At 50.4% G+C, this 19,653-nt stretch overlaps 1 protein-coding gene across 1 annotated transcript in view; it reads left to right on the top strand.

Annotated features, from left to right (window-relative positions):
* rab11fip3 (RAB11 family interacting protein 3 (class II)) overlaps window positions 1-19,653 on the top strand; it is a gene marked incomplete at its 5' end in the record, with an annotated part of 48,686 nt that overhangs the window by 16,127 nt on the left and 12,906 nt on the right. The window contains 4 exons of the mRNA XM_083687573.1: window positions 468-561; window positions 6,492-6,568; window positions 12,527-12,699; window positions 19,521-19,653. The exon at window positions 19,521-19,653 is cut by the window's right edge and continues 74 nt beyond it. Coding sequence (XP_083543699.1) covers window positions 468-561; window positions 6,492-6,568; window positions 12,527-12,699; window positions 19,521-19,653 — 477 coding nt within the window. The remainder of the gene's footprint in view (window positions 1-467; window positions 562-6,491; window positions 6,569-12,526; window positions 12,700-19,520) is intronic.

Below are 19,653 nucleotides of genomic sequence, written 5' to 3'. Positions count from 1 at the left end.
GTTTTGGAGTAAGTAAGTATTTCTGTAAGTATGAGTGATGGCCTTGTGTGCTTGAAAGACTTGGAGGATGTCATAATGCATTCACTGAAAAAACGCTATCTGGGACATGAAAGGGATTCAGACATGCAGGAGGCAAGTGTTTAGTATGAAGCACCCAACTCTGAGCAGAACCAAAGACTCTGAGCAGAACCAAAGACTCTGAACAGAACCAAAGACTCTGAACAGAACCAAAGACTCTGACCAGAACCAAAGACTCTGAACAGAACCAAAGACTCTGAGCAGAACCAAAGACTCTGAGCAGAACCAAAGACTCTGAACAGAACCAAAGACTCTGAGCAGAACCAAAGACTCTGAACAGAACCAAAGACTCTGAACAGAACCAAAGACTGTGTTTCAGTCCTTCATGTCTCTCTTCTGATCAGAACCTAAGAGTGTGTTTTGACCCGTCATGTCTTTGTCTCCTCCAGGTGAAGGATCTGACCAAGTTCCTGGACCCCAGTGGGTTGGGAGTGATCAGCTTCGAGGACTTCCACAGAGGCATCTCAGCCATCAGCAACGGGGGTGAGTCTGAGACGATCAGTCAATCAAATGTCAGATCAAATGTTGATGATGTTGTCGGATGTTTTTGTACAGCGCTTTTTACATGTCTCACAACAAATGACAAATGTCTCAAAGGGCTTTACAACAAGAACAATACTAAAGCAATATGAACAATAAATACAATATAAACAATATGAACCAACACCAAACCATAGACCCCCAATCAGTCCCTTAGTCAGTAGTTAGTAGTTGGTAGTTAGTCTCCCCTACCCAAGCTGTCAGTCTGGTAGTTCATAGTTAGTAGTTGGTAGTTAGTCTCCCCTACCCAAGCTGTCAGTCTGGTAGTTCATAGTTAGTAGTTGGTAGTTAGTCTCCCCTACCCAAGCTGTCAGTCTGGTCGTTCATAGTTGGTAGTTGGTAGTTGGTAGTTAGTCTCCCCTACCCAAGCTGTCAGTCTGGTCGTTGGTAGTTAGTAGTTGGTAGTTAGTAGTTAGTAGTTGGTAGTTAGTAGTTGGTAGTTAGTAGTTGGTAGTTGGTAGTTAGTAGTTGGTAGTTGGTAGTTAGTCTCCCCTACCCAAGCTGTTGGGCCTGTCTAGCTCAGCTCCTCCAGGCTGGTCCTGTTGTCCATATGCTGCAGCAGCTGTCACATCCATATTTCAGCTGAGGTGAGAGGGGGAGAGGGGGAGAGAGGAGAGAGGAGAGAGGGGGAGAGGGTAGAGGGAGAGAGGAGAGAGGGGGAGAGGGAGAGAAACAACTGACCCATTTTCCCTGAGACATCATCAGACTGTGTTGTTCTATGGCAGAGTGTGTTCCTCTCCCTGCTCCTGCTCCAGATCTCACCAGCTGAGACACAGAGGAGGCACACACAGGCCTACATAATCAACCTTCCTCTGTAGACAATACAGGCAATTTATCATGGTCACTATAAGGTGTGTGTGTGTGCGTTTGTGTGTGTTTGTGTGTGTGCACCTGTGTGTGTGTGTGTGTGCCTCTCTGTGTGAGTGTGTGTGCATGAGTGTGTGGTGCGTGTGTGTGCGTGTGTGCGCGTGAGTGCGTGTGTGTGCGTGTATGTATGTGTGTGTGTGTGTGTGTGTGGCTGAGTCATCATATTTCAGGGCCTTCCCACCCGTTCTGGTTCACCCGTTCTGGTTCCCATGGTGGTGAGATGAGAGCAGGGAGACATGCTTGTTTGAACAGCATCTCTCTTCTGCCCACGCAAACCACCAGGCACTACACACCCTGTAAACCCTCAGGGAAACAACACACACACACACACACACACACACACACACACACACACCTCACACACACACACACACCACACACACACCTCACACACACACACCACACACACACCACACACACACACACACCTCACACACACCACACACACCTCACACACACCTCACACACACACACACACACACACCTCACGCACACACACACACACACACCTCACACACACCTCACGCACACACCTCACGCACACACACACACACACACACACACACGCACACACACCTCTTCAAACTCAGTCAGTGAGCGCTGCAGGATGTATGCACCATCCACCTCCAGCTTTAGTGGTGCTGACATCATCAGATGGAGACAAGGGCCTTGTTCCAATACTCTACGAATGCACCCTCCTCTCCTCTCTTCCTTGATGTAGGAATCACTAACATGTTTGGATTGGTCAAAGGCAGCTTTCACCAGTCGTCCCATCAGTGATGTCTAAATGAAGGGACGGAGGAAGACAGGGCATTTGATTCCTGAGGCTGTGGTGACATCATCACAAAGAGACAGAGTTGGCTGTGTTGACATAAGGCACATGTCCTGTTGACATCATGGCAACCTTGTTCTGTGGTGGCTGCCAACCGTGTGTGTGTGTGTGTGTGTGTGTGTGTGTGTGTGTGTGTGTGTGTGTGTGTGTGTGTGTGTGTGTGTGTGTGTGTGTGTGTGTGTGTGTGTGTGTGTGTGTGTGTGTGTGTGTGTGTGTGTGTGTGTGTGTGTGTGTGTGTGTGTGTGTGTGTGTGTGTCTTTCTGGGTTACTCAGCTCCAGTTACCACTACTGTTAATAAGTAATGTGCTGGAAAGCATGAGACATACAGGCACATGGGCTGCTAGGCCAGCTTTCAGGGAGGGGGGGGGGGGAGAGGGACAGGGCTTTGGCTGAGAGTCCTGTTGGCCTGAATAATTCAGTGCATCTCTCCTCTCTGTCCCTCTTTCTCTCTTTCTCCCCCCCCACTTGTTTGCGACCCCTCCCCGTCCCCCTGTGTGTACCTCCTGTGTGCCACTGAAAGGCTTCCCACAGCTCCAAACTCCTCATTAACGTCAGAAGGCCGCACACACGGGACAAGGAGACCGTGCATGCTGGGAAATGCAGTCCGGCTATGCGATATCACCGTAGTTCTTTGGTTACACTATGACATCATATGATCTTCAGGGAAATCCATATGTGAAATCTTACAGGTAGACATGGACAGCTGTACCCAAACAGTGGAGGTCGACCTCGGAGGACGGGGTCATTGGAATGAGGAACGGTATCAAACATGCCTCAATCCTCATCCTCAGGACGGGCTCTTTGTAATGCATGGAACAGAATGTGGAATGGTGTCAAACACAGCGCCGCCATTCCATGCATTACAATGAGCCCGTCCTCCCATTTCTACCCCCCCCAGCCTCCCCTGGTACCTGAAGGAGGTGTTGGAGTGAGTGGGGGTGGTAGAGGGCAGAGTGTGTGTTGTGTTGTGACGGTGTTGAGGTGGAGTTTGTCGCTGTGGTGTGAAGCTCTGAGCTCTGCCCTCACCTCCCCAGCCTCTTACACTCCAACCACAGAATTCCTCTCTGACTGTGGAGGCGTCATTGGAGGCACACACACACACACACACACACACACACACACCACACACCACACACACACACCCCACACACACACCACACACACCCACCCCCCCACACACCCACATATCCCATATCCCCACACACACACACACATATCCCATATCCCCACACACACACACACATCCCTGTCCCCTAGAGTCGCATCACAAAACCTGTTATTCCAGCTCCAACGGAACCTACATCAGTTTCACTATGTTGATTCAGTTCCATGTAATCTAAAGTAGAATACACACACACACACACACACACACACACACACACACACACACACACACACACACAGTCCCTCCACCTGAGTGTGCGTGTCATGTCTGCTGGTGACTGGCCAGAGTCAGACTCAGCCTAATAAAGACAATGCTGTTGGCACTGGAAATACCAACCTGACCCCCTGCTGAGCCCATGACATGTCTGGAGCAACCAGGCCAGGCTGGACCCAGGAGAGCTGGACCCAGGAGAGCTGGACCCAGGAGAGCTGGACCCAGGAGAGCTGGACCCAGGAGAGCTGGACAGAGAGTTGAATAGAGAGTTGAATAGAGAGCTGGACAGAGAGTTGAATAGAGAGTTGAATAGAGAGTTGAATAGAGAGTTGAATAGAGAGTTGGACAGAGAGTTGGACAGAGAGTTGAATAGAGAGTTGAATAGAGAGTTGAATAGAGAGTTGAATAGAGAGTTGGACAGAGAGTTGAATAGAGAGTTGAATAAAGTCCTGGTGAATGGAGTGACTCTGGGTCCATTGTGACTGTTTGAGACTGGGCCAACAGACTGCAGTGCAGCACTGTGCCCTCAACAGGCACTGGCAACCTTCCCTGGCAACTCCTCCACACACACACACACACACACACACACACACACACAGGCAGACACACACACACAGGCACACACACAGGCCAACACACACACACACACACACACACATATGCAGGCACACACACACACACACACGACACACAGGTGTGCACACACATACACTAGCTTCCCTAGCTATACACACACACACACACACACACACACACACACACACCCCTCTCTCTCTACACACTATACTTGTGTTCCAGGGTTTAGGATACATGTATCAGTCATGAAAAGCAGCAGGTTACATAAGAGCAGGAGGCTCAGAGTCCAGTAGCGTGCGTGTGTGCGTGTGTGTGTGTGTGTGTGTGTGTGTGTTCTCTCTCTCAGCAGGGTGCTAGACCCTATTCACTGCTCTGTTGACTAAAAACACCAGTCCCACTGACCCTCGGAAGACTGTCCCTATTGCCCTCCTCTCCCATTGGCCAGTCTCAGGTTTCACTCTTCTCTCATTGGCCAGTCTCAGGTTTCACTCTTCTCTCATTGGTCAGTCTCAGGTTCCGGTGCTCTCCTATTGGTCCTCCTCAGGTTTCAGTGCCTGTGTGCAGGTGCTTTCAGGACAGGCTGTTATTGACAGAGTCAGAATTTGATAGGGGTCATTTCTTGTTCTTTTAGTGTTTTATTTTGCCAAAGGACACACTTGGTCACATTGTTTTATTTAGCACACACACACACACACACACACACACACACACACACACACACACTGTCACATTGTCTACTCTCTTGTAATGTGAGCGCAAGTGTTGTTACATAATGTTGATTGTTCGACCGAGCATAAAGATTACCGTTGTTCCAAGCAGCGAGCACAGGACCAGGGGAGGCTGGCGGAGGCTGGCGGAGGCTGGCGGAGGTAGAAATCGGAGGACGGGCTCATTGTAATGCATGGAACAGAATGAGGAATGATATCAAACATGCCTATTTGATACCATTCCTCATTTTGTCCCATGCATTACAATGAGCCCGTCCTTCGAGTCCCCCCTCCACCAGCCTCCACCAGCCCCCCCTGGGCTCCAGGTAACTCCACTGTTGTTTAATGAAGATCATGTGACTGGACTTTGGCGTGAGGAGACGTCCTGGTCTGCAAACACACAGTTGTCACTGCTCCCCTCCACACTGCTCCCCTCCCTCCCCTCCCTCCCCTCCACACTGCTCCCCTCCACACTGCTCCCCTCCCTCCCCTTCCCTCCCCTCCCTCCCCTCCACACTGCTCCCCTCCACACTGCTCCCCTCCCTCCCCTCCCTCCCCTCCACACTGCTCCCCTCCACACTGCTCCCCTCCCTCCACACTGCTCCCCTCCACACTGCTCCCCTCCCTCCACACTGCTCCCCTCCACACTGCTCCCCTCCCTCCCCTCCACACTGCTCCCCTCCACACTGCTCCCCTCCCTCCCCTCCCCTCCACACTGCTCCCCTCCACACTGCTCCCCTCCCTCCCCTCCACACTGCTCCCCTCGCTCCCCTCCACACTGCTCCCCTCCACACTGCTCCCCTCCCTCCCCTCCACACTGCTCCCCTCCACACTGCTCCCCTCCCTCCCCTCCACACTGCTCCCCTCCACACTGCTCCCCTCCCTCCCCTCCACACTGCTCCCCTCCACACTGCTCCCCTCCACACTGCTCCCCTCCACACTGCTCCCCTCCCTCCCCTCCACACTGCTCCCCTCCCTCCCCTCCACACTGCTCCCCTCCACACTGCAGGCCTTTAAACCCTCCCCATGGTGCCACCGCCATGTTAGGGTGCTGTTGATGTTAGTCTTTACCATGGGTATCGGGTATTTCCTTTGTTGGTTGGTTTGTTTGTATGTTTGCTTGTGTTTACATTCTGTTTTTGTGACGGACGGGGTTCGAACCCGGCTCTCCCACTTGGCCAGGGTAGACGCTTGGGTCTTCCAAGAGGGCTTCCTCAGGTCGAAGACCAGACAGTAGAGCTTCCATGTCCCAGGCAGGGCTACCTCCTCACCAGGCAGGGCTACCTCCTCACCAGGCAGGGCTACCTCCTCACCAGGCAGGGCTACCTCCTCACCAGAGGACTACCTCCTCACCAGAGGGCTACCTCCTCACCAGAGGGCTACCTCCTCACCAGAGCATGGTTCCAAACCACCCCTGCTACATCTTCTCTGTTTACTGTACGTGGTGCTGACCATGTCCTTCTGTGTGTGTGTGTGTGTGTGTGTGTGTGTGTGTGTGTGTGTGTGTGTCCAGGTCTGGAGCCCCAGATGTATGACGTCCACTTCAGCCCAGGAGACGGGGCGGTGGGCTGCCAGGAGGAGTATGATGAGGTGGGTGGAGGAGAGAGAGGCCGGCGGACACTTCACAACGAACCTCGACTAACTCATTTACATCTACTAACCCATTTACCTCTGTTAACTCATTTACCTCTACTAACTCATTTACCTCTGTTAACTCATTTACCTCTACTAACTCATTTACCTGTTAACTCATTTACCTCTACTAACTCATTTACATCTACTAACTCATTTACATATACTAACTCATTTACATCTACTAACTCATTTACCTCTGTTAACTCATTTACCTCTACTAACTCATTTACCTCTACTAACTCATTTACCTCTACTAACTCATTTACCTCTGTTAACTCATTTACCTCTGTTAACTCATTTACCTCTACTAACTCATTTACCTCTACTAACTCATTTACCTCTGTTAACTCATTTACCTCTACTAACTCATTTACCTCTACTAACTCATTTACCTGTTAACTCATTTACCTCTACTAACTCATTTACCTGTTAACTCATTTACATCTACTAACTCATTTACCTCTGTTAACTCATTTACCTGTTAACTCATTTACCTCTACTAACTCATTTACCTCTGTTAACTCATTTACCTGTTAACTCATTTACCTCTACTAACTCATTTACCTCTGTTAACTCATTTACATCTACTAACCCATTTACCTCTGTTAACTCATTTACATCGACTCATTCGCTTCAGTAATAACGGTCTGTTTAACTAATAAGGGTCAAAGGTGACACTTTAACCACATTAGAGGCTTTTTATAGTTTTATTAACTCACTGCCAAAGAGTTCTGGAACCCTCACCACCTAGAGAGCCAAGTGTTCTATGTGGTGTCTACCTAGCAACAACACTTTGATTGGCTACAAAATGAAGCATCATCATTTATGCATTTTTCCTGAATAAAGTCACCCGTGGCGCCCTAGAATGTTGACCATTTGGGCGACTTTATTCACCTTTGGCACTAAATAACCAAATAAGGCAGAAAATATTTTGATCCTTCAAGGATCTTCATCAGGTCATGATCACACATTACTGTTATGGTAAATGTATTTAAATATATGACACACACACTAGCTTCCCTAGCTATTCACACACATATGCATGCACACACACACACACACACACACACACACACACACACACACACACACACAGAGACTCAAAACACACATGTACACTTGGATATCACCCACTTGATGATGCCAAGGAAGCCATCTTGCACCAGAAAGCTCACCACACATAATTCTACTTCATTATAGTTCTGTGTGGTCTAGCCGTACTGGCCCCAACACACACACACACACACACACACACACACGCACGCACACACACACACACACACACACACACACAGTAGTGTATCTACCGCAGGTCAGTCTGACCTCTTCATGCACTCACACATCCCACAGCCTTTCACTAGGCTGGCTAGCTAGCCTGTCATTACCACTGCATGCATGAGTACTCCACATGACACACACACACACACACACACACACACACACACCCCTCTGTACGTATGACATCTGGCTGAATTCTCACATTCTTATGACAAAATTCTTGATTCTTGACAAAATATTGAATGGCTGTGGAGCCTGGTTGCATTGGACATGTGTCTGCCATTATGTTAGTTCAGCTGTGGTGAGCATATCTGGAATTCCTGCCCCCTCCTGTGCAAAGACTTGTATATTTAACTATGATTTCTGCGGCCTATCCGGGATCGACTTCTATTCTGTGTGCGTCAGGCACTGTGATGTGATTGCATTGTATGTCTGTTTGCTTATTCCAAGTGTGTGGGTCTAAACCCACCAGTGTGTAGTGTCAGCGCCCCCCACTGGTCTGGTTGGGCAGTGCAGCCTAGGAGTTGTTAAATAATCCAGTAGTAGTGATCACAGACCCTGAGAACTACTGGGAGAGAAGGGTTTTTCTGACGTACACTAGACTACACAAAAACACATGCGCACACACAAAAATACACACACACACTCTCTCTCTCTCTCACACACACACACACACACACACACACACTCTCTCTCACACGCACACACACACGCACACATAAACACAAACACATTAATACAAACACACACACAGGTTCCTATCCACCACTAAAGCCCAGATATTTGATAATAAAGGCCTTGCGGTTTATTTGATGATAGTTTCCATCAGGTGTTTTGTTGCTGGTCCACATCCTGTTTGAGCGGTGACAGTTGTTGTCCTGTGAGAGCGCTGAGAGTCACTGCCTGCCTCAGGAAGAGAGAAACACAGAGGCATTTAATTGGCATTTTATTTTATTAGGAGGACACACGCACATGCACACACACACGCACACGCACACACTCGCACACACACACACACACAATCCTTCAAGTCCCCGAAACACAGTTACACAGATAAGGTGCACAGAGTTAAAACAGGTCGCTTAAAATAGAGAGTCCCACCCTGGAGTCTGCCTCAGAAACCCCTCTGCTGTATCAGAGACTGAATGTAGTAGTGGAGTTTAGGTTAGTTCCAGGGGAGGCTGGTGGAGGTAGAAATCGGAGGACGGGCTCATTGTAATGCATGGAATGGAATGAGGAAACAAACACATGTTCGATACCATTCCGTCCTCCGTTCCCTGCATTACAATGAGGCCGTCCTCCGATTTCTACCTCCACCAGCCTCCCCTGTTTAGTTGTTACTTCTGTACACCACACCTCCATAGCTTTCCCCCCAGGGCGTTACCGTAGCACAGATACATCCTGTTTATTTGTCGATCAACCGTTTTGATACGTTTTCCACCCCAGAAATAGCGTTTGGAGACAGAGGCAGGGGTTAGTGGGCGCTTTTGATGTTAGTCGCTGAGGAATCCCAGAAGCTGTGTTGGAGAGCTCTGGGTTCCCAGTTGCTGGTGTTGAAGTCAGAGCCACACCTTCACAGGAGCTCAGCCCCTGAAGCGCTGCCTTTTCAGCCGTTCGTATGAACATTTTTGAGACGTTTTTCTCAGAAACGTTGTTTGAAAACAGGAGTTTAGAGTGGAGCCAGTGGAGCTGTGGCTTTTGAAGTGTACGCCACACCTGTGTCGCCCCCCCCCGCCCGCCCCCCCCCCCTGTGTGAATGGCCTGGCTGTTCTAAGTCTGTTTACTCTCATAACAGCAGAGGTGAGGTAGCTACAACCACACCCACCCCTCCCCCTCCCCCTCCCCCTCTTCCTCCTCCTCCCCCTCCCCCTCTTCCTCCTCCCCCTCTTCCTCCCCCTCCTCCTCCTCCTCCCCCTCCTCCTCCTCCTCTCCTCTCCTCTCTCAGCCTCTCTGTTTACGTCCCAAACAGACAGATTGTACCCCCCCACCCCCCCCCCCCCCCCTCTGTCATTATCACGCTCTCTCTCTTTCTATCTCTCTCTGTCACACACACACACACACACACACACACACACACGCTACCTGTTGCCCCGCCCCTCTCATCGGCCTCTCAGAGAGCTGCATTACCTCATGCTAGTTCACCTCCTGTACTGTAGGTAAACAGCCAGTCAGTTTATGACCTATCTGTATCTGGAGCTGTATCTGGGTACAGTATATGGCCCTTGCTGTCCTCTGCTGTCTGAGACTGTGAGAGACAGCTGGAACAGAGCTTAATCATTCACCCTGTCACACTGTAGCTTAATCATTCACCCTGTCACAGCTCACATCCAGTAGGCTGAGAAGGTTAAAGGGACACTGCTCACTGTTTCATTCATACAGGACAGTGTTCCAACCCTCTAACTCAGGGTCTCTGTTCTGTCTGGGATGTTTTGACCATCCAGTTGAGTGCGGGGGTGAGGGGGGGAGGGGGAGGGTAGAGGGTGAGGAGGGGTAGCTGGGTGGTAGTGGGGTAGGGGGGTAGCAGAGCGGGTGGTACGTTATGTTCCCCTGCCCTTCGGACTCTCTCTCTCTCTCTCTCTCTCTCTCTCTCTCTCTGTGTCTCCACCCCTAAGAGAACCCAACAGAGCTGAACTAGGTGTTAGTTTACATAGTTACACACTCTCTCTGTCTGTTTTGCACTTTCTCCGTCTCCCTCTCTCCTTCTCTCCCTCTCTCCTTTTCTCACTCTCTCTCTCTGACCCTGAGAGTGAAGGGGAGGAAGCCAGGCTGAGCTGAGCTGAGTGCTGTAGGAGGGGAAGTAGTGGGGGTCTGGTGATGACAGAGGGGTGTTCCTGGCTGTGAAGCCCAGGCAGAGAGCATGGTGCTGGGCATGGTTAACAGCCCTCTGGGCCCGGCGGTGGCTGGAGCTCCACTCACAGACAAACAGGTAGGACCGACTATCTCTCTTACTGCTCACCACACCGGGGGCGAGATGCACACGTCAGAGAGTGGAGGAGTGTGTTTGAGGTGATCTTGGTTTAGCCTGGACTGTCTGGGGTTGTTCTATCGGTTCTGTTGTACCAGGCAAACGATATCCAGCGCATCTCAAGTTTCTGAAAGTGTGTTGATGGTTTTGTTTATTTGATTTGTGTGGACGCGGCTCTTAACTCCTTCAGTGCCGAGGGTGACTTTATTCACCAAATAAAATGCATAAATGATGATGCTTCGTTTTGTGGCCAATCAGAGTGTTGTTGTTAGGTAAACACCACATAGAACACTTGGCTCTCTAGGTGGGGAGGGTTCTGGAACTCGTAGTTGGAGAGTTAAGAGTGTTTAGATCCATGGGCGAAGGTTGTCTGGTGAACATGGACGGTCCATTTTCCTCTTTCTGTCTGTTGTTAGCTGTGCCTGTGAGTCTCTGTGTTACAGCGACTTGGGAAAATATGATGTTCTCTCCTGTCACCTCCAGATTTATAGGCATCGTTTAAATACACAATGACCGTTATTTACAGTTGGCTTGTTGGGGTTGCTTAACGCTCAAGTAATGGCTTGTTAATCATTTATTGTTGCAAAGTATTCTCTTCATATCTGTCCCAGGAGGTCTTCAGACAATGCTTTCCTTAGGAGCACTAATTAACATCCTGTCAGTCAGCAGAACTCGGGACAGAGAAGATGAGGAAATAAGAAACATCACATGCAGCAGAGTCGTCAGTTAGGATTATCTACAGGGTTTTTACTGTCGATTAGCGTGTACTCACACACACACACACACACACACACACACACACACACACACACACACACACACACACACACACACACGTCGCAGACATGCACACACACACAAACAGAGACTCCAGGTTCCAGCTAACAGCTCTTATATGGCTATTTTAGTCAGCAGTTAATAATTCCCTAGTTGAAGTGATGTGTATTTAACTGACTCTGTGCCAGGTGTAATCTCAGGTGTAATCTCCAGGTCAGGTCTCTCTGGAAGGAGATGTTATCTCAATGACACTACTCTGATTAGATAGCGGTCAAATGAATACAAGGTTAAATCACTGCAGTAGTAAAATACAGGCATAACTTTGTCCTCGCAGTGCTGTCCAGCAGGGGAGGCTAGTGGAGGTAGAAATCGGAGGATAGGCTCATTGTAATGGATCGAATGGAATTAGGAATGAATCAGCCCGTCCTCCAATTTCTACCTCCACCAGCCTCCCCTGCTGTAGTTGCTCCCCAGTTTGTGTTTTTAAAGAGCATGCAATAGAAATCTGCAGTGTCCCTTTTTTCCTTTAGCTTGACGAGACGGTAGAACTCCAGCCTCTGATCTGAGACACTGAGCCTCTGATCTGAGACACTGAGCCTCTGATCTGAGACACTGAGGTCTGGTTTCCCGGATACAGACTCATCTTAACTCTAGATATCTTCCAGTCTGTGTCTGGGAAACTGTTCTACTGTACAGCAAGTGTGTATGTTCTATAACCTGACGCGTGTGTGTGTGTGTGTGTCTGTGTGTGTGTGTCTGTGTGTGTCCGTGTGTGTGTGTCCGTGTGTGTGTGTCCGTGTGTGTGTGTCCGTGTGTGTGTGTCCGTGTGTGTGTGTGTGTGTGTGTGTGTGTGTGTGTGTGTGTGTGTGTGTGTGTGTGTGTCCGTCCTGCAGCAGAACGAGGTGACAGACAGCGCGTACCTGGGCTCAGAGAGCACGTACAGCGAGTGTGAGACGTTTCTGGACGAGGACACGGGGGCGCTGGTGCAGCCCGAGATGCACGAGGACGTGGAGACAGACAGCGGCATCGAGGCCACGCTGCACGACCCCGAGGACGCCAGCAACAGGTACGCACCACGACCCTTAACCTTTAACCCTAACCCACACCCTGACCACCACCCATAACCTTTAACCTTATGGTGCCGGTGGTAGCAGCAGTAACCAATCCCCTGCCTGTATGGGACCGGTGGTGGCAGCAGTAACCAATCCCCTGCCTGTATGGGACTGTTGGTAGCTATTTAGACAGTCTCCACCCCCCCCCCCACCCTCAGTAGACTGGGTGTGTATTTAAAGCCCAGAGTCAGGCCATTGTAATGGAACCTATTATTGCCTTTCTTTAATCTGCCATGACCCACATAGATCCATAGTCATCTAGGATGTGGGACAGGGTTCTCCCCAGAATGTTTCAACAGCGTGGCGCTGGATTGCATCATCAAAACCCCACTCACGTTTATTCATGTCAAGATGTGCAAAATATAACAGCTAAAACAGCTGATTTCACTGAGGAACATCATGACACTTTAGCTTTCGTTTTTAATAACGATGTTGTTAGCGATCAAAGACAGTTACTCTGTCGTTACTAAATATATCAGTTTAATTTGCCCTGAGATGTTTACATAGTGGCGCCACCAAGTTCACAGTGGGGCACAGAAACACTCTGACGTTCCTCAGGGAGAACCCTTTAGGATCTAAGGTCTAGGATTGTAGGATGTAAAATGTAGGGTGTAGGATGTAAAATGTAGGGTCTAGGATCTAGGATGTAAAATGTAGGGTCTAGGATCTAGGATGTGTTTAGTTAATCAGTTGATTAAAAACATAGAAATGTATTTTTGTGCGATTGCACAGATGAGTATCGGAGTCTGAGGTTTTCCGTGTCATGATTTAGAGCTGTCCTCAAGAGAAGGCGCTTAATCGAAACATGATGATTATGAACAGAACATGTGATTGTGACGGAGGAGCGGAGCGAGGGGCTGGGGGTGGGAGGAGCCTGGAGATGGGAGTTATTCTGGAGTGAGGATTTAATTTATTAACCATGAGACAGATGGTGGAGACTACAGATCACAGATCTTCACAGTTCTTTATGTCCTAACCACACTCAAAGACATGACGGATCACTTGCAGACAGAGACAGCTTGGAGAATAGAAGGCTTCAGCCCAATCTCAGTCAGACTGAAGTTGTGGGAAACTTTGCTCTTGTTGTTGGCACTGTCGCTGCATAGCAGATAGTAAGAGCCTCACTCAGACACAATGTAGAGGCCTGGGACCTTGAACGAGCTCGACAAACCTCCCTCTGCCTTCTAGGCCACACTGTGAGTCAGGGGAGGCTGGGGGAGGTAGAAACCGGAGGACGGGCTCATTGTAATGCATGGAACGGAATGAGGAACGGTATCAAACACGCGAATGAGGCGTGTTTGATACCGTTCCTCATTCCGTTCCATCCATTACAATGAGCGCGACCTCCGGTTTCTACCTCCATCAGCCTCCCCTGCTGTGAGCGTGTGAATGCAGATCCCTCGGCTGTAAGTTTGAGTGTTTCTCTTGGATGGACGGTGGGTTTTTGAGGCTTGCTGTTGTTGGTCTTTTTAGTTGTGTTGCTGCAATGATCACAGTAAGTTAATGTTTCATACTGACCTCAAGCCTGTCGCTAATCAGTGGCTTGATAAAATATGTGTTCTGGTGAGAGAGACAGACACAATAGTCTTCTACAATAGTCTTCTACAACTCTTTATATGTAGTATAATAGTCTGCCACCTGTCTTCTACAACTCTTATATACAATACCAGTCAAAAGCTGTCATCAAAGCAAAAGGTGGCTACTTTGAAGAATCTAAAATATAAGACATTCTGGTTTGTTTAACACTTTTTTGTTTACTACATAATTCCATATGTGTTCCTTCATAGTTTTGATGTCTTCAATATTAATCTACAATGTATAAAATAATAAAAATAAAGGAAAACCATTGAAGGAGAAGGTGCATCCAAAGTTTTGACTTTTGACACAGACGTTGTGAGGAGGGAGAAGAGAGGGAGCCGTATTAGGACACAGCACCTGGCTGGGCATATGTTTGGGTGGGGTTCGTCCTGATAATTGGGTTAAGCGTTAAAATAAGGCGAAGGTGATTAGCCTACTGTACTGATTCTGTGGGTGCTGGCCTGTACCCATCACCCCCCCCCCCCCCCCACCCACCCACCACCCCACCTCTCTCTGGGGAGCTAGATTAGTGTACCCATCACACCCCCCCCACACCTCTCTTTGGGGAGCTAGATTAGCGTCAGCCACCTGTTAGCTTGGCACGGTTAGCGATAGCTACTTGACAGACGCAGGGGCTGTCTGTCTGTCTGGCTGACTGGCTGGCTGTCTGGCTATTGGCTGTCTGGCTGGCTGGCTGGCTGTCTGGCTATTGGCTGGCTGGCTGGCTGGCTGGCTGGCTGGCTGGCTGGAGAGCACTGTGTTGTTAATCTCTCTGGTAAGGACTGACGTAAAGGCAGAGTGTGATACTTGATTGTCGAGGTTTATGTGAAGGTGCCTTTAACATCAATCTGGTGACGTGATTCTGTTTGTTGACCACTAAGACCTAAGCCCTTCCCTCCTGGTGTAGTGTGTGTTTTTGTAGTGTGTGTTTTTGTAGTCAGTGCGTGCAGGTCTGCGTGCGTGCGTGTGTGTGTGTGTGTGTGTGTGTGTGTGCCAAGCACGGGGGAGGAAGTGGAGAGGAATGAGGCCTTATCTGCTGACTATGTGACCTGTCTGCCTATCTCTCCAGCTCCATGACGGAGTGGTGGTGTGTGTGTGTGTGTGTGGGGGGGGGGGGGCAGGGGGTCTAGTTGACAGGGATGTGTTTGGACTTCCCTTCCACAGTGGAGCCTTGAATTCCAGGAAGTGTGGAGTTTGCTCTTTTTCAGGCTTTTCCCCTTTTTTTGGGAAAGTGCCGTATCTGTATCTGTCCTTCCTCCCTCATTCCTGTTCCCTGCTTTTTCTTTCCTAAGTGCTGATGGAGCTAAAGCTCTACACACACACACACACACACACACACACACACAGACAGACTTCCACTTTCTCCAGTTTCAGCAGTCCTGTATAATCAGTGTTTCACAAGAATATGGAAGGCCTTCTCTGCCTGCTTCTCTCGGGCTGAATTTCCCAGAACTACGGCTCTCCCCCGTGACCTCTGACCTCTCCAGTGGCTGAATCATGTCCGTCATCTGGTTGACACGTTGTGAATGGGAATACAGTCCCTCAGCAGAACCCCGAGCTTCTTCAGCTGTTTCTCTCCTGAGATTAAGGCTGGCGTTTAAGGACAGCTTCATTCCCCCCCCCCCCCCCCCCCGAAACTCTTCCCCTGGCTGCTGCTGCAGATCAGAGTCGGCCTACCTGGTAAAATAAGGGTTAAATCAAAATAAAGGTCAGCCTCACTGACTTTGAATCGTGTTTGTTCCAGTCATCATATTGAAGTGAAGTGGTGGTCCAGTGGAATGTCCCATGGAAGGGTTGATGGGTTTATGACGCTATAAAACCCAATGACATGCTGCATCAGCGCTTTACCAAGAACACACTCCTGTGTCATGTGATCCTTCATTTAAACACCTTGACTCACGTCCTGGTTCCTACACATGCACACACACACACACACACACAGTGACTCAACACTGTCAGTAAATGCAGTTAACAACAAGGCCTTTTTGCAGAACCACAGCCTGGCTACTTCCTGTGGGCCGGCCCCCAGCCACCCTGACATGGGGATTAGGACTATAACAGGATTACCCCCCCCTTCCTCCACCCCTCCTCCCTCCTCCCTCTATCCTCCCCCCCCCCCTCCCTCACCCCCCCTCTCTCCTCGTCCTGCCCCACTGCCCTCACACATACGGCCGTGGCAAGGCGGGGGGGGGGGGGCGGGGAGGGGGGGTCAGAGCCCCTGCCCTTCTCCTGATCCCTAAATCTGATTAACCCTCAGCCACTCACAGCCAGCCCCCAGACGACCAGCTAGCCAGCGCTAACGCTAACGCACGCACAAGAGGACTGGGCGCTCCTGAGGACGCGAGTATGTTATGAAGATAGAGAGGATCTGGGCGTTTCTGAGGACCTGGTCGTTTCTGAGGACCTGGTCGTTTCTGAGGACCTGGTCGTTTCTGAGGACCTGGGCGTCCTGCGTCTTCCAGCTGGAGACCTGGACCGACGACTGCGTTGTGAGGACCCAGAATTCAGTCTGGTCGTATTTGAGGAGTTTCAGGGTGTTTCAAGGCTCCGCCTACCAAAGTGCCGACCCGTGTGGCGGAGTCTGATGAGTCGGCGTAACGTGGCGTAGTCGGTTGGCGTGACCTAGCAAGCGGTGAGGCGTAGTTTTCTTGGGGTTGCCGTTTAACGGGACCGGTGTGTTGTGGCGTACCGGTAGTTTGCTGGCGTTGGTGTGACCCGGGAGGCGTTCAGGATTCCTCTCTGGTTGTCAGGGGTTCTGTCTCCCGTCGCCCCAAGGCTCTCGCGCAAGGGCAGTGGGCGGAGGAGTCTCAGGATGCGCTCCCTGGCCTCCCCAGCCCTCTACGGCGTGGAGCTGAGCATGGACCTCAGCACGGGGTAAGTCTCAGTCTGTCCCAATGCCAGGTAGAGTAGAATACAGTAGTTTTGATCAGAATAGAGTAGAATAGAGCAGAGTCACTATTCCAATACTACAGCAGTGGTTCCCAAACCTTTAACAGTCATGTACCCCACTTTGACAATAGTGGTACTACAGTATATTAATGAGAATAGATTGAGTAGAATAGAAAATAGCCGGGGTAAGTGTCTGTGTCCCAGTGTTTGGCTGAGGCACCATTCAAAAGTAATACATTGTTAGAATAGAATAGATTAAGCCCTGGCAACGCATGTGACTGATGGCCATTGTGCAGTGTTGAGGACGTTCTGCTGATATGTGTTTGAGTCCTGAAGTGGAGGCGTCTGAGGAGAGTGACAGTCTACCCTGCTGCAGGATTCTGCTGAGTAAGGGGGGGAAGGTGACTTGGAGGGTTGCTGAGTAAGGGGGGGAAGGTGACTTGGAGGGTTGCTGAGTGAGGGGGGGGGGGAAGGTGACTTGGAGGGGTGCTGAGTAAGGGGGGGAAGGTGACTTGGAGGGGTGCTGAGTAAGGGGGGGAAGGTGACTTGGAGGGTTGCTGAGTAAGGGGGGGAAGGTGACTTGGAGGGTTGCTGAGTGAGGGGGGGGGGGAAGGTGACTTGGAGGGGTGCTGAGTAAGGGGGGGAAGGTGACTTGGAGGGGTGGCTTTCAGTGGGTTAAACGTCTGTTGACTCTGCTCTCGTAAACACGTGAAGTGAGTCGCCCTGTCATTGGACCAGGAGTGACGACCCCTGGTGATTTGTTGAGGTGGACATCCTGTGGATAGCTTCTCCATATCCTGCAGGGGCGAGGAGGAAAGGCTGGCTGTCTAACCTTCCTTTCTTTCATGGTGGAAGGCGGTCTAATGATTCTTTCTAGTGACAGAGCTGAAGAGCTTCCTCCCTGTATTTACTGAACTCCTCTGGCCCGGTTCGTCGGCCGTCCCAGACAGGCTAAACTTGGTCTCTACCAGTGGCGAAACCGCTGGCTAATTATGGCTGTCTGTGTATCTGTGTGAAAGCTAGCATGCTAATTATACACTCTGGCTAGCTTCCCAATGACCCCTTCTATCAAGGTCATCTCTGTGGCTTAACGCTTACCTAGACCCCACTGTGAAGGCTCTGTCCACATCAATTAACCAACCAATCAGTCAGTCAGACTTACACATTTCATACAGGAAAGGCAATGTGATACACCTTACAGGTAACACAGATACCGCCTTGTGGACAGATACCTTATAGGTAACACATGCAGCTGCAGATACCGCCTCTCAACCACAGACCTGTTTTTGTTTTTTTAAAGGTTATTTTTTGGAGTGCGGTCGTCCCACTCTCGTATTAGATAGAGAGAGTAGAGGAAGACAGGAAAGTCAGGAGGAGAGGGTCTGTCAGCAGGGCACGGGCCAGATGGGCATATGTGTGCATTGTAGGCCATGGTGCTAGACCACTGGGCCACCCCAGGACCACTGGACCACCCCAGGACCACTGGACCACCCCAGGACCACTGGGCCACCCCAGGACCACTGGACCACCCCAGGACCACTGGACCACCCCAAGACCACCCCAGGACCACTGGACCATCCCAGCACCACTGGACCACCCCAGGCCACAACCACAAACCTTCTAAACTCTGACCCACTGTCGCTGGTGAGCGACAGACATTTTGATGCCTCAGAATCCCTTTGGGATTAATGTGAATTAGGAGATTACCCTGCCAGACAACTGATTGCACAACTGGTCCAGATTGCTCCTTCGGGGTATTCTTAATCCCCAGTCCCAATTGCTCTGGGGGATTTGGGGCCTGCAAGGTCATTTTCAGGCTTCTGGGTCTAAAGGACAACAAACAGTGGAGCAGCCATGTTAATAAGGAGCTGAGCACACCTCCTACGGGGGCTGGAGCGGTGGGTGTTCCTATTCCTGGTGAAGGGTTAGGGTTGGGGTTGGGGTTGGGGTTAGGGTTGGGGTTGGGGTTGGGGTTGGGGTTAGGGTCAGAACAGAGCCTGTATGTGAGGGGAGGTCTCGACTAGCTGTGTCCACGGTCACATGATGGTCAGGTGAAGAGTCTCCAAACTCAATGCTAGCTCTAACTTTAGCTAGAGCCGTACACACACGCCTAGACTGACAGCCTGCACCTGAAGGCCTACACCTGCAATACTGGGGGTGTGTGTGTGTGTGTGTGTGTGTGTGTGTGTGTGTGTGTGTGTGTGTGTGTGAAGGTGTGTAAAAGGGTACTCGTCCTCCTCCTCTCTACCCTCTCTCATCCTCTCTCCCCCTCTCCCTCCCTCCCCCCCTCCCTCCCTCCCTCCCCCAGGTTCTCCCTGAGCAGTGAGCTCCACAGCCAGTCCATGGTGACGGTGATCAGCGGAGAGGAGGAGCACTTTGAGGACTTTGGAGAGAGCACCTCCTCTGAGCTGCTGCTGGACGCCGCGGGGGAGGAGACGGAG

Source organism: Argentina silus (genome assembly GCF_951799395.1).
Source record: "Argentina silus genome assembly, chromosome: 16".
In the NCBI taxonomy this organism is placed as follows: Eukaryota; Metazoa; Chordata; class Actinopteri; order Argentiniformes; family Argentinidae; genus Argentina; species Argentina silus.
Note: the sequence above shows the minus strand (reverse complement) of the source record. Positions and strands in the feature narration are given on the sequence as shown.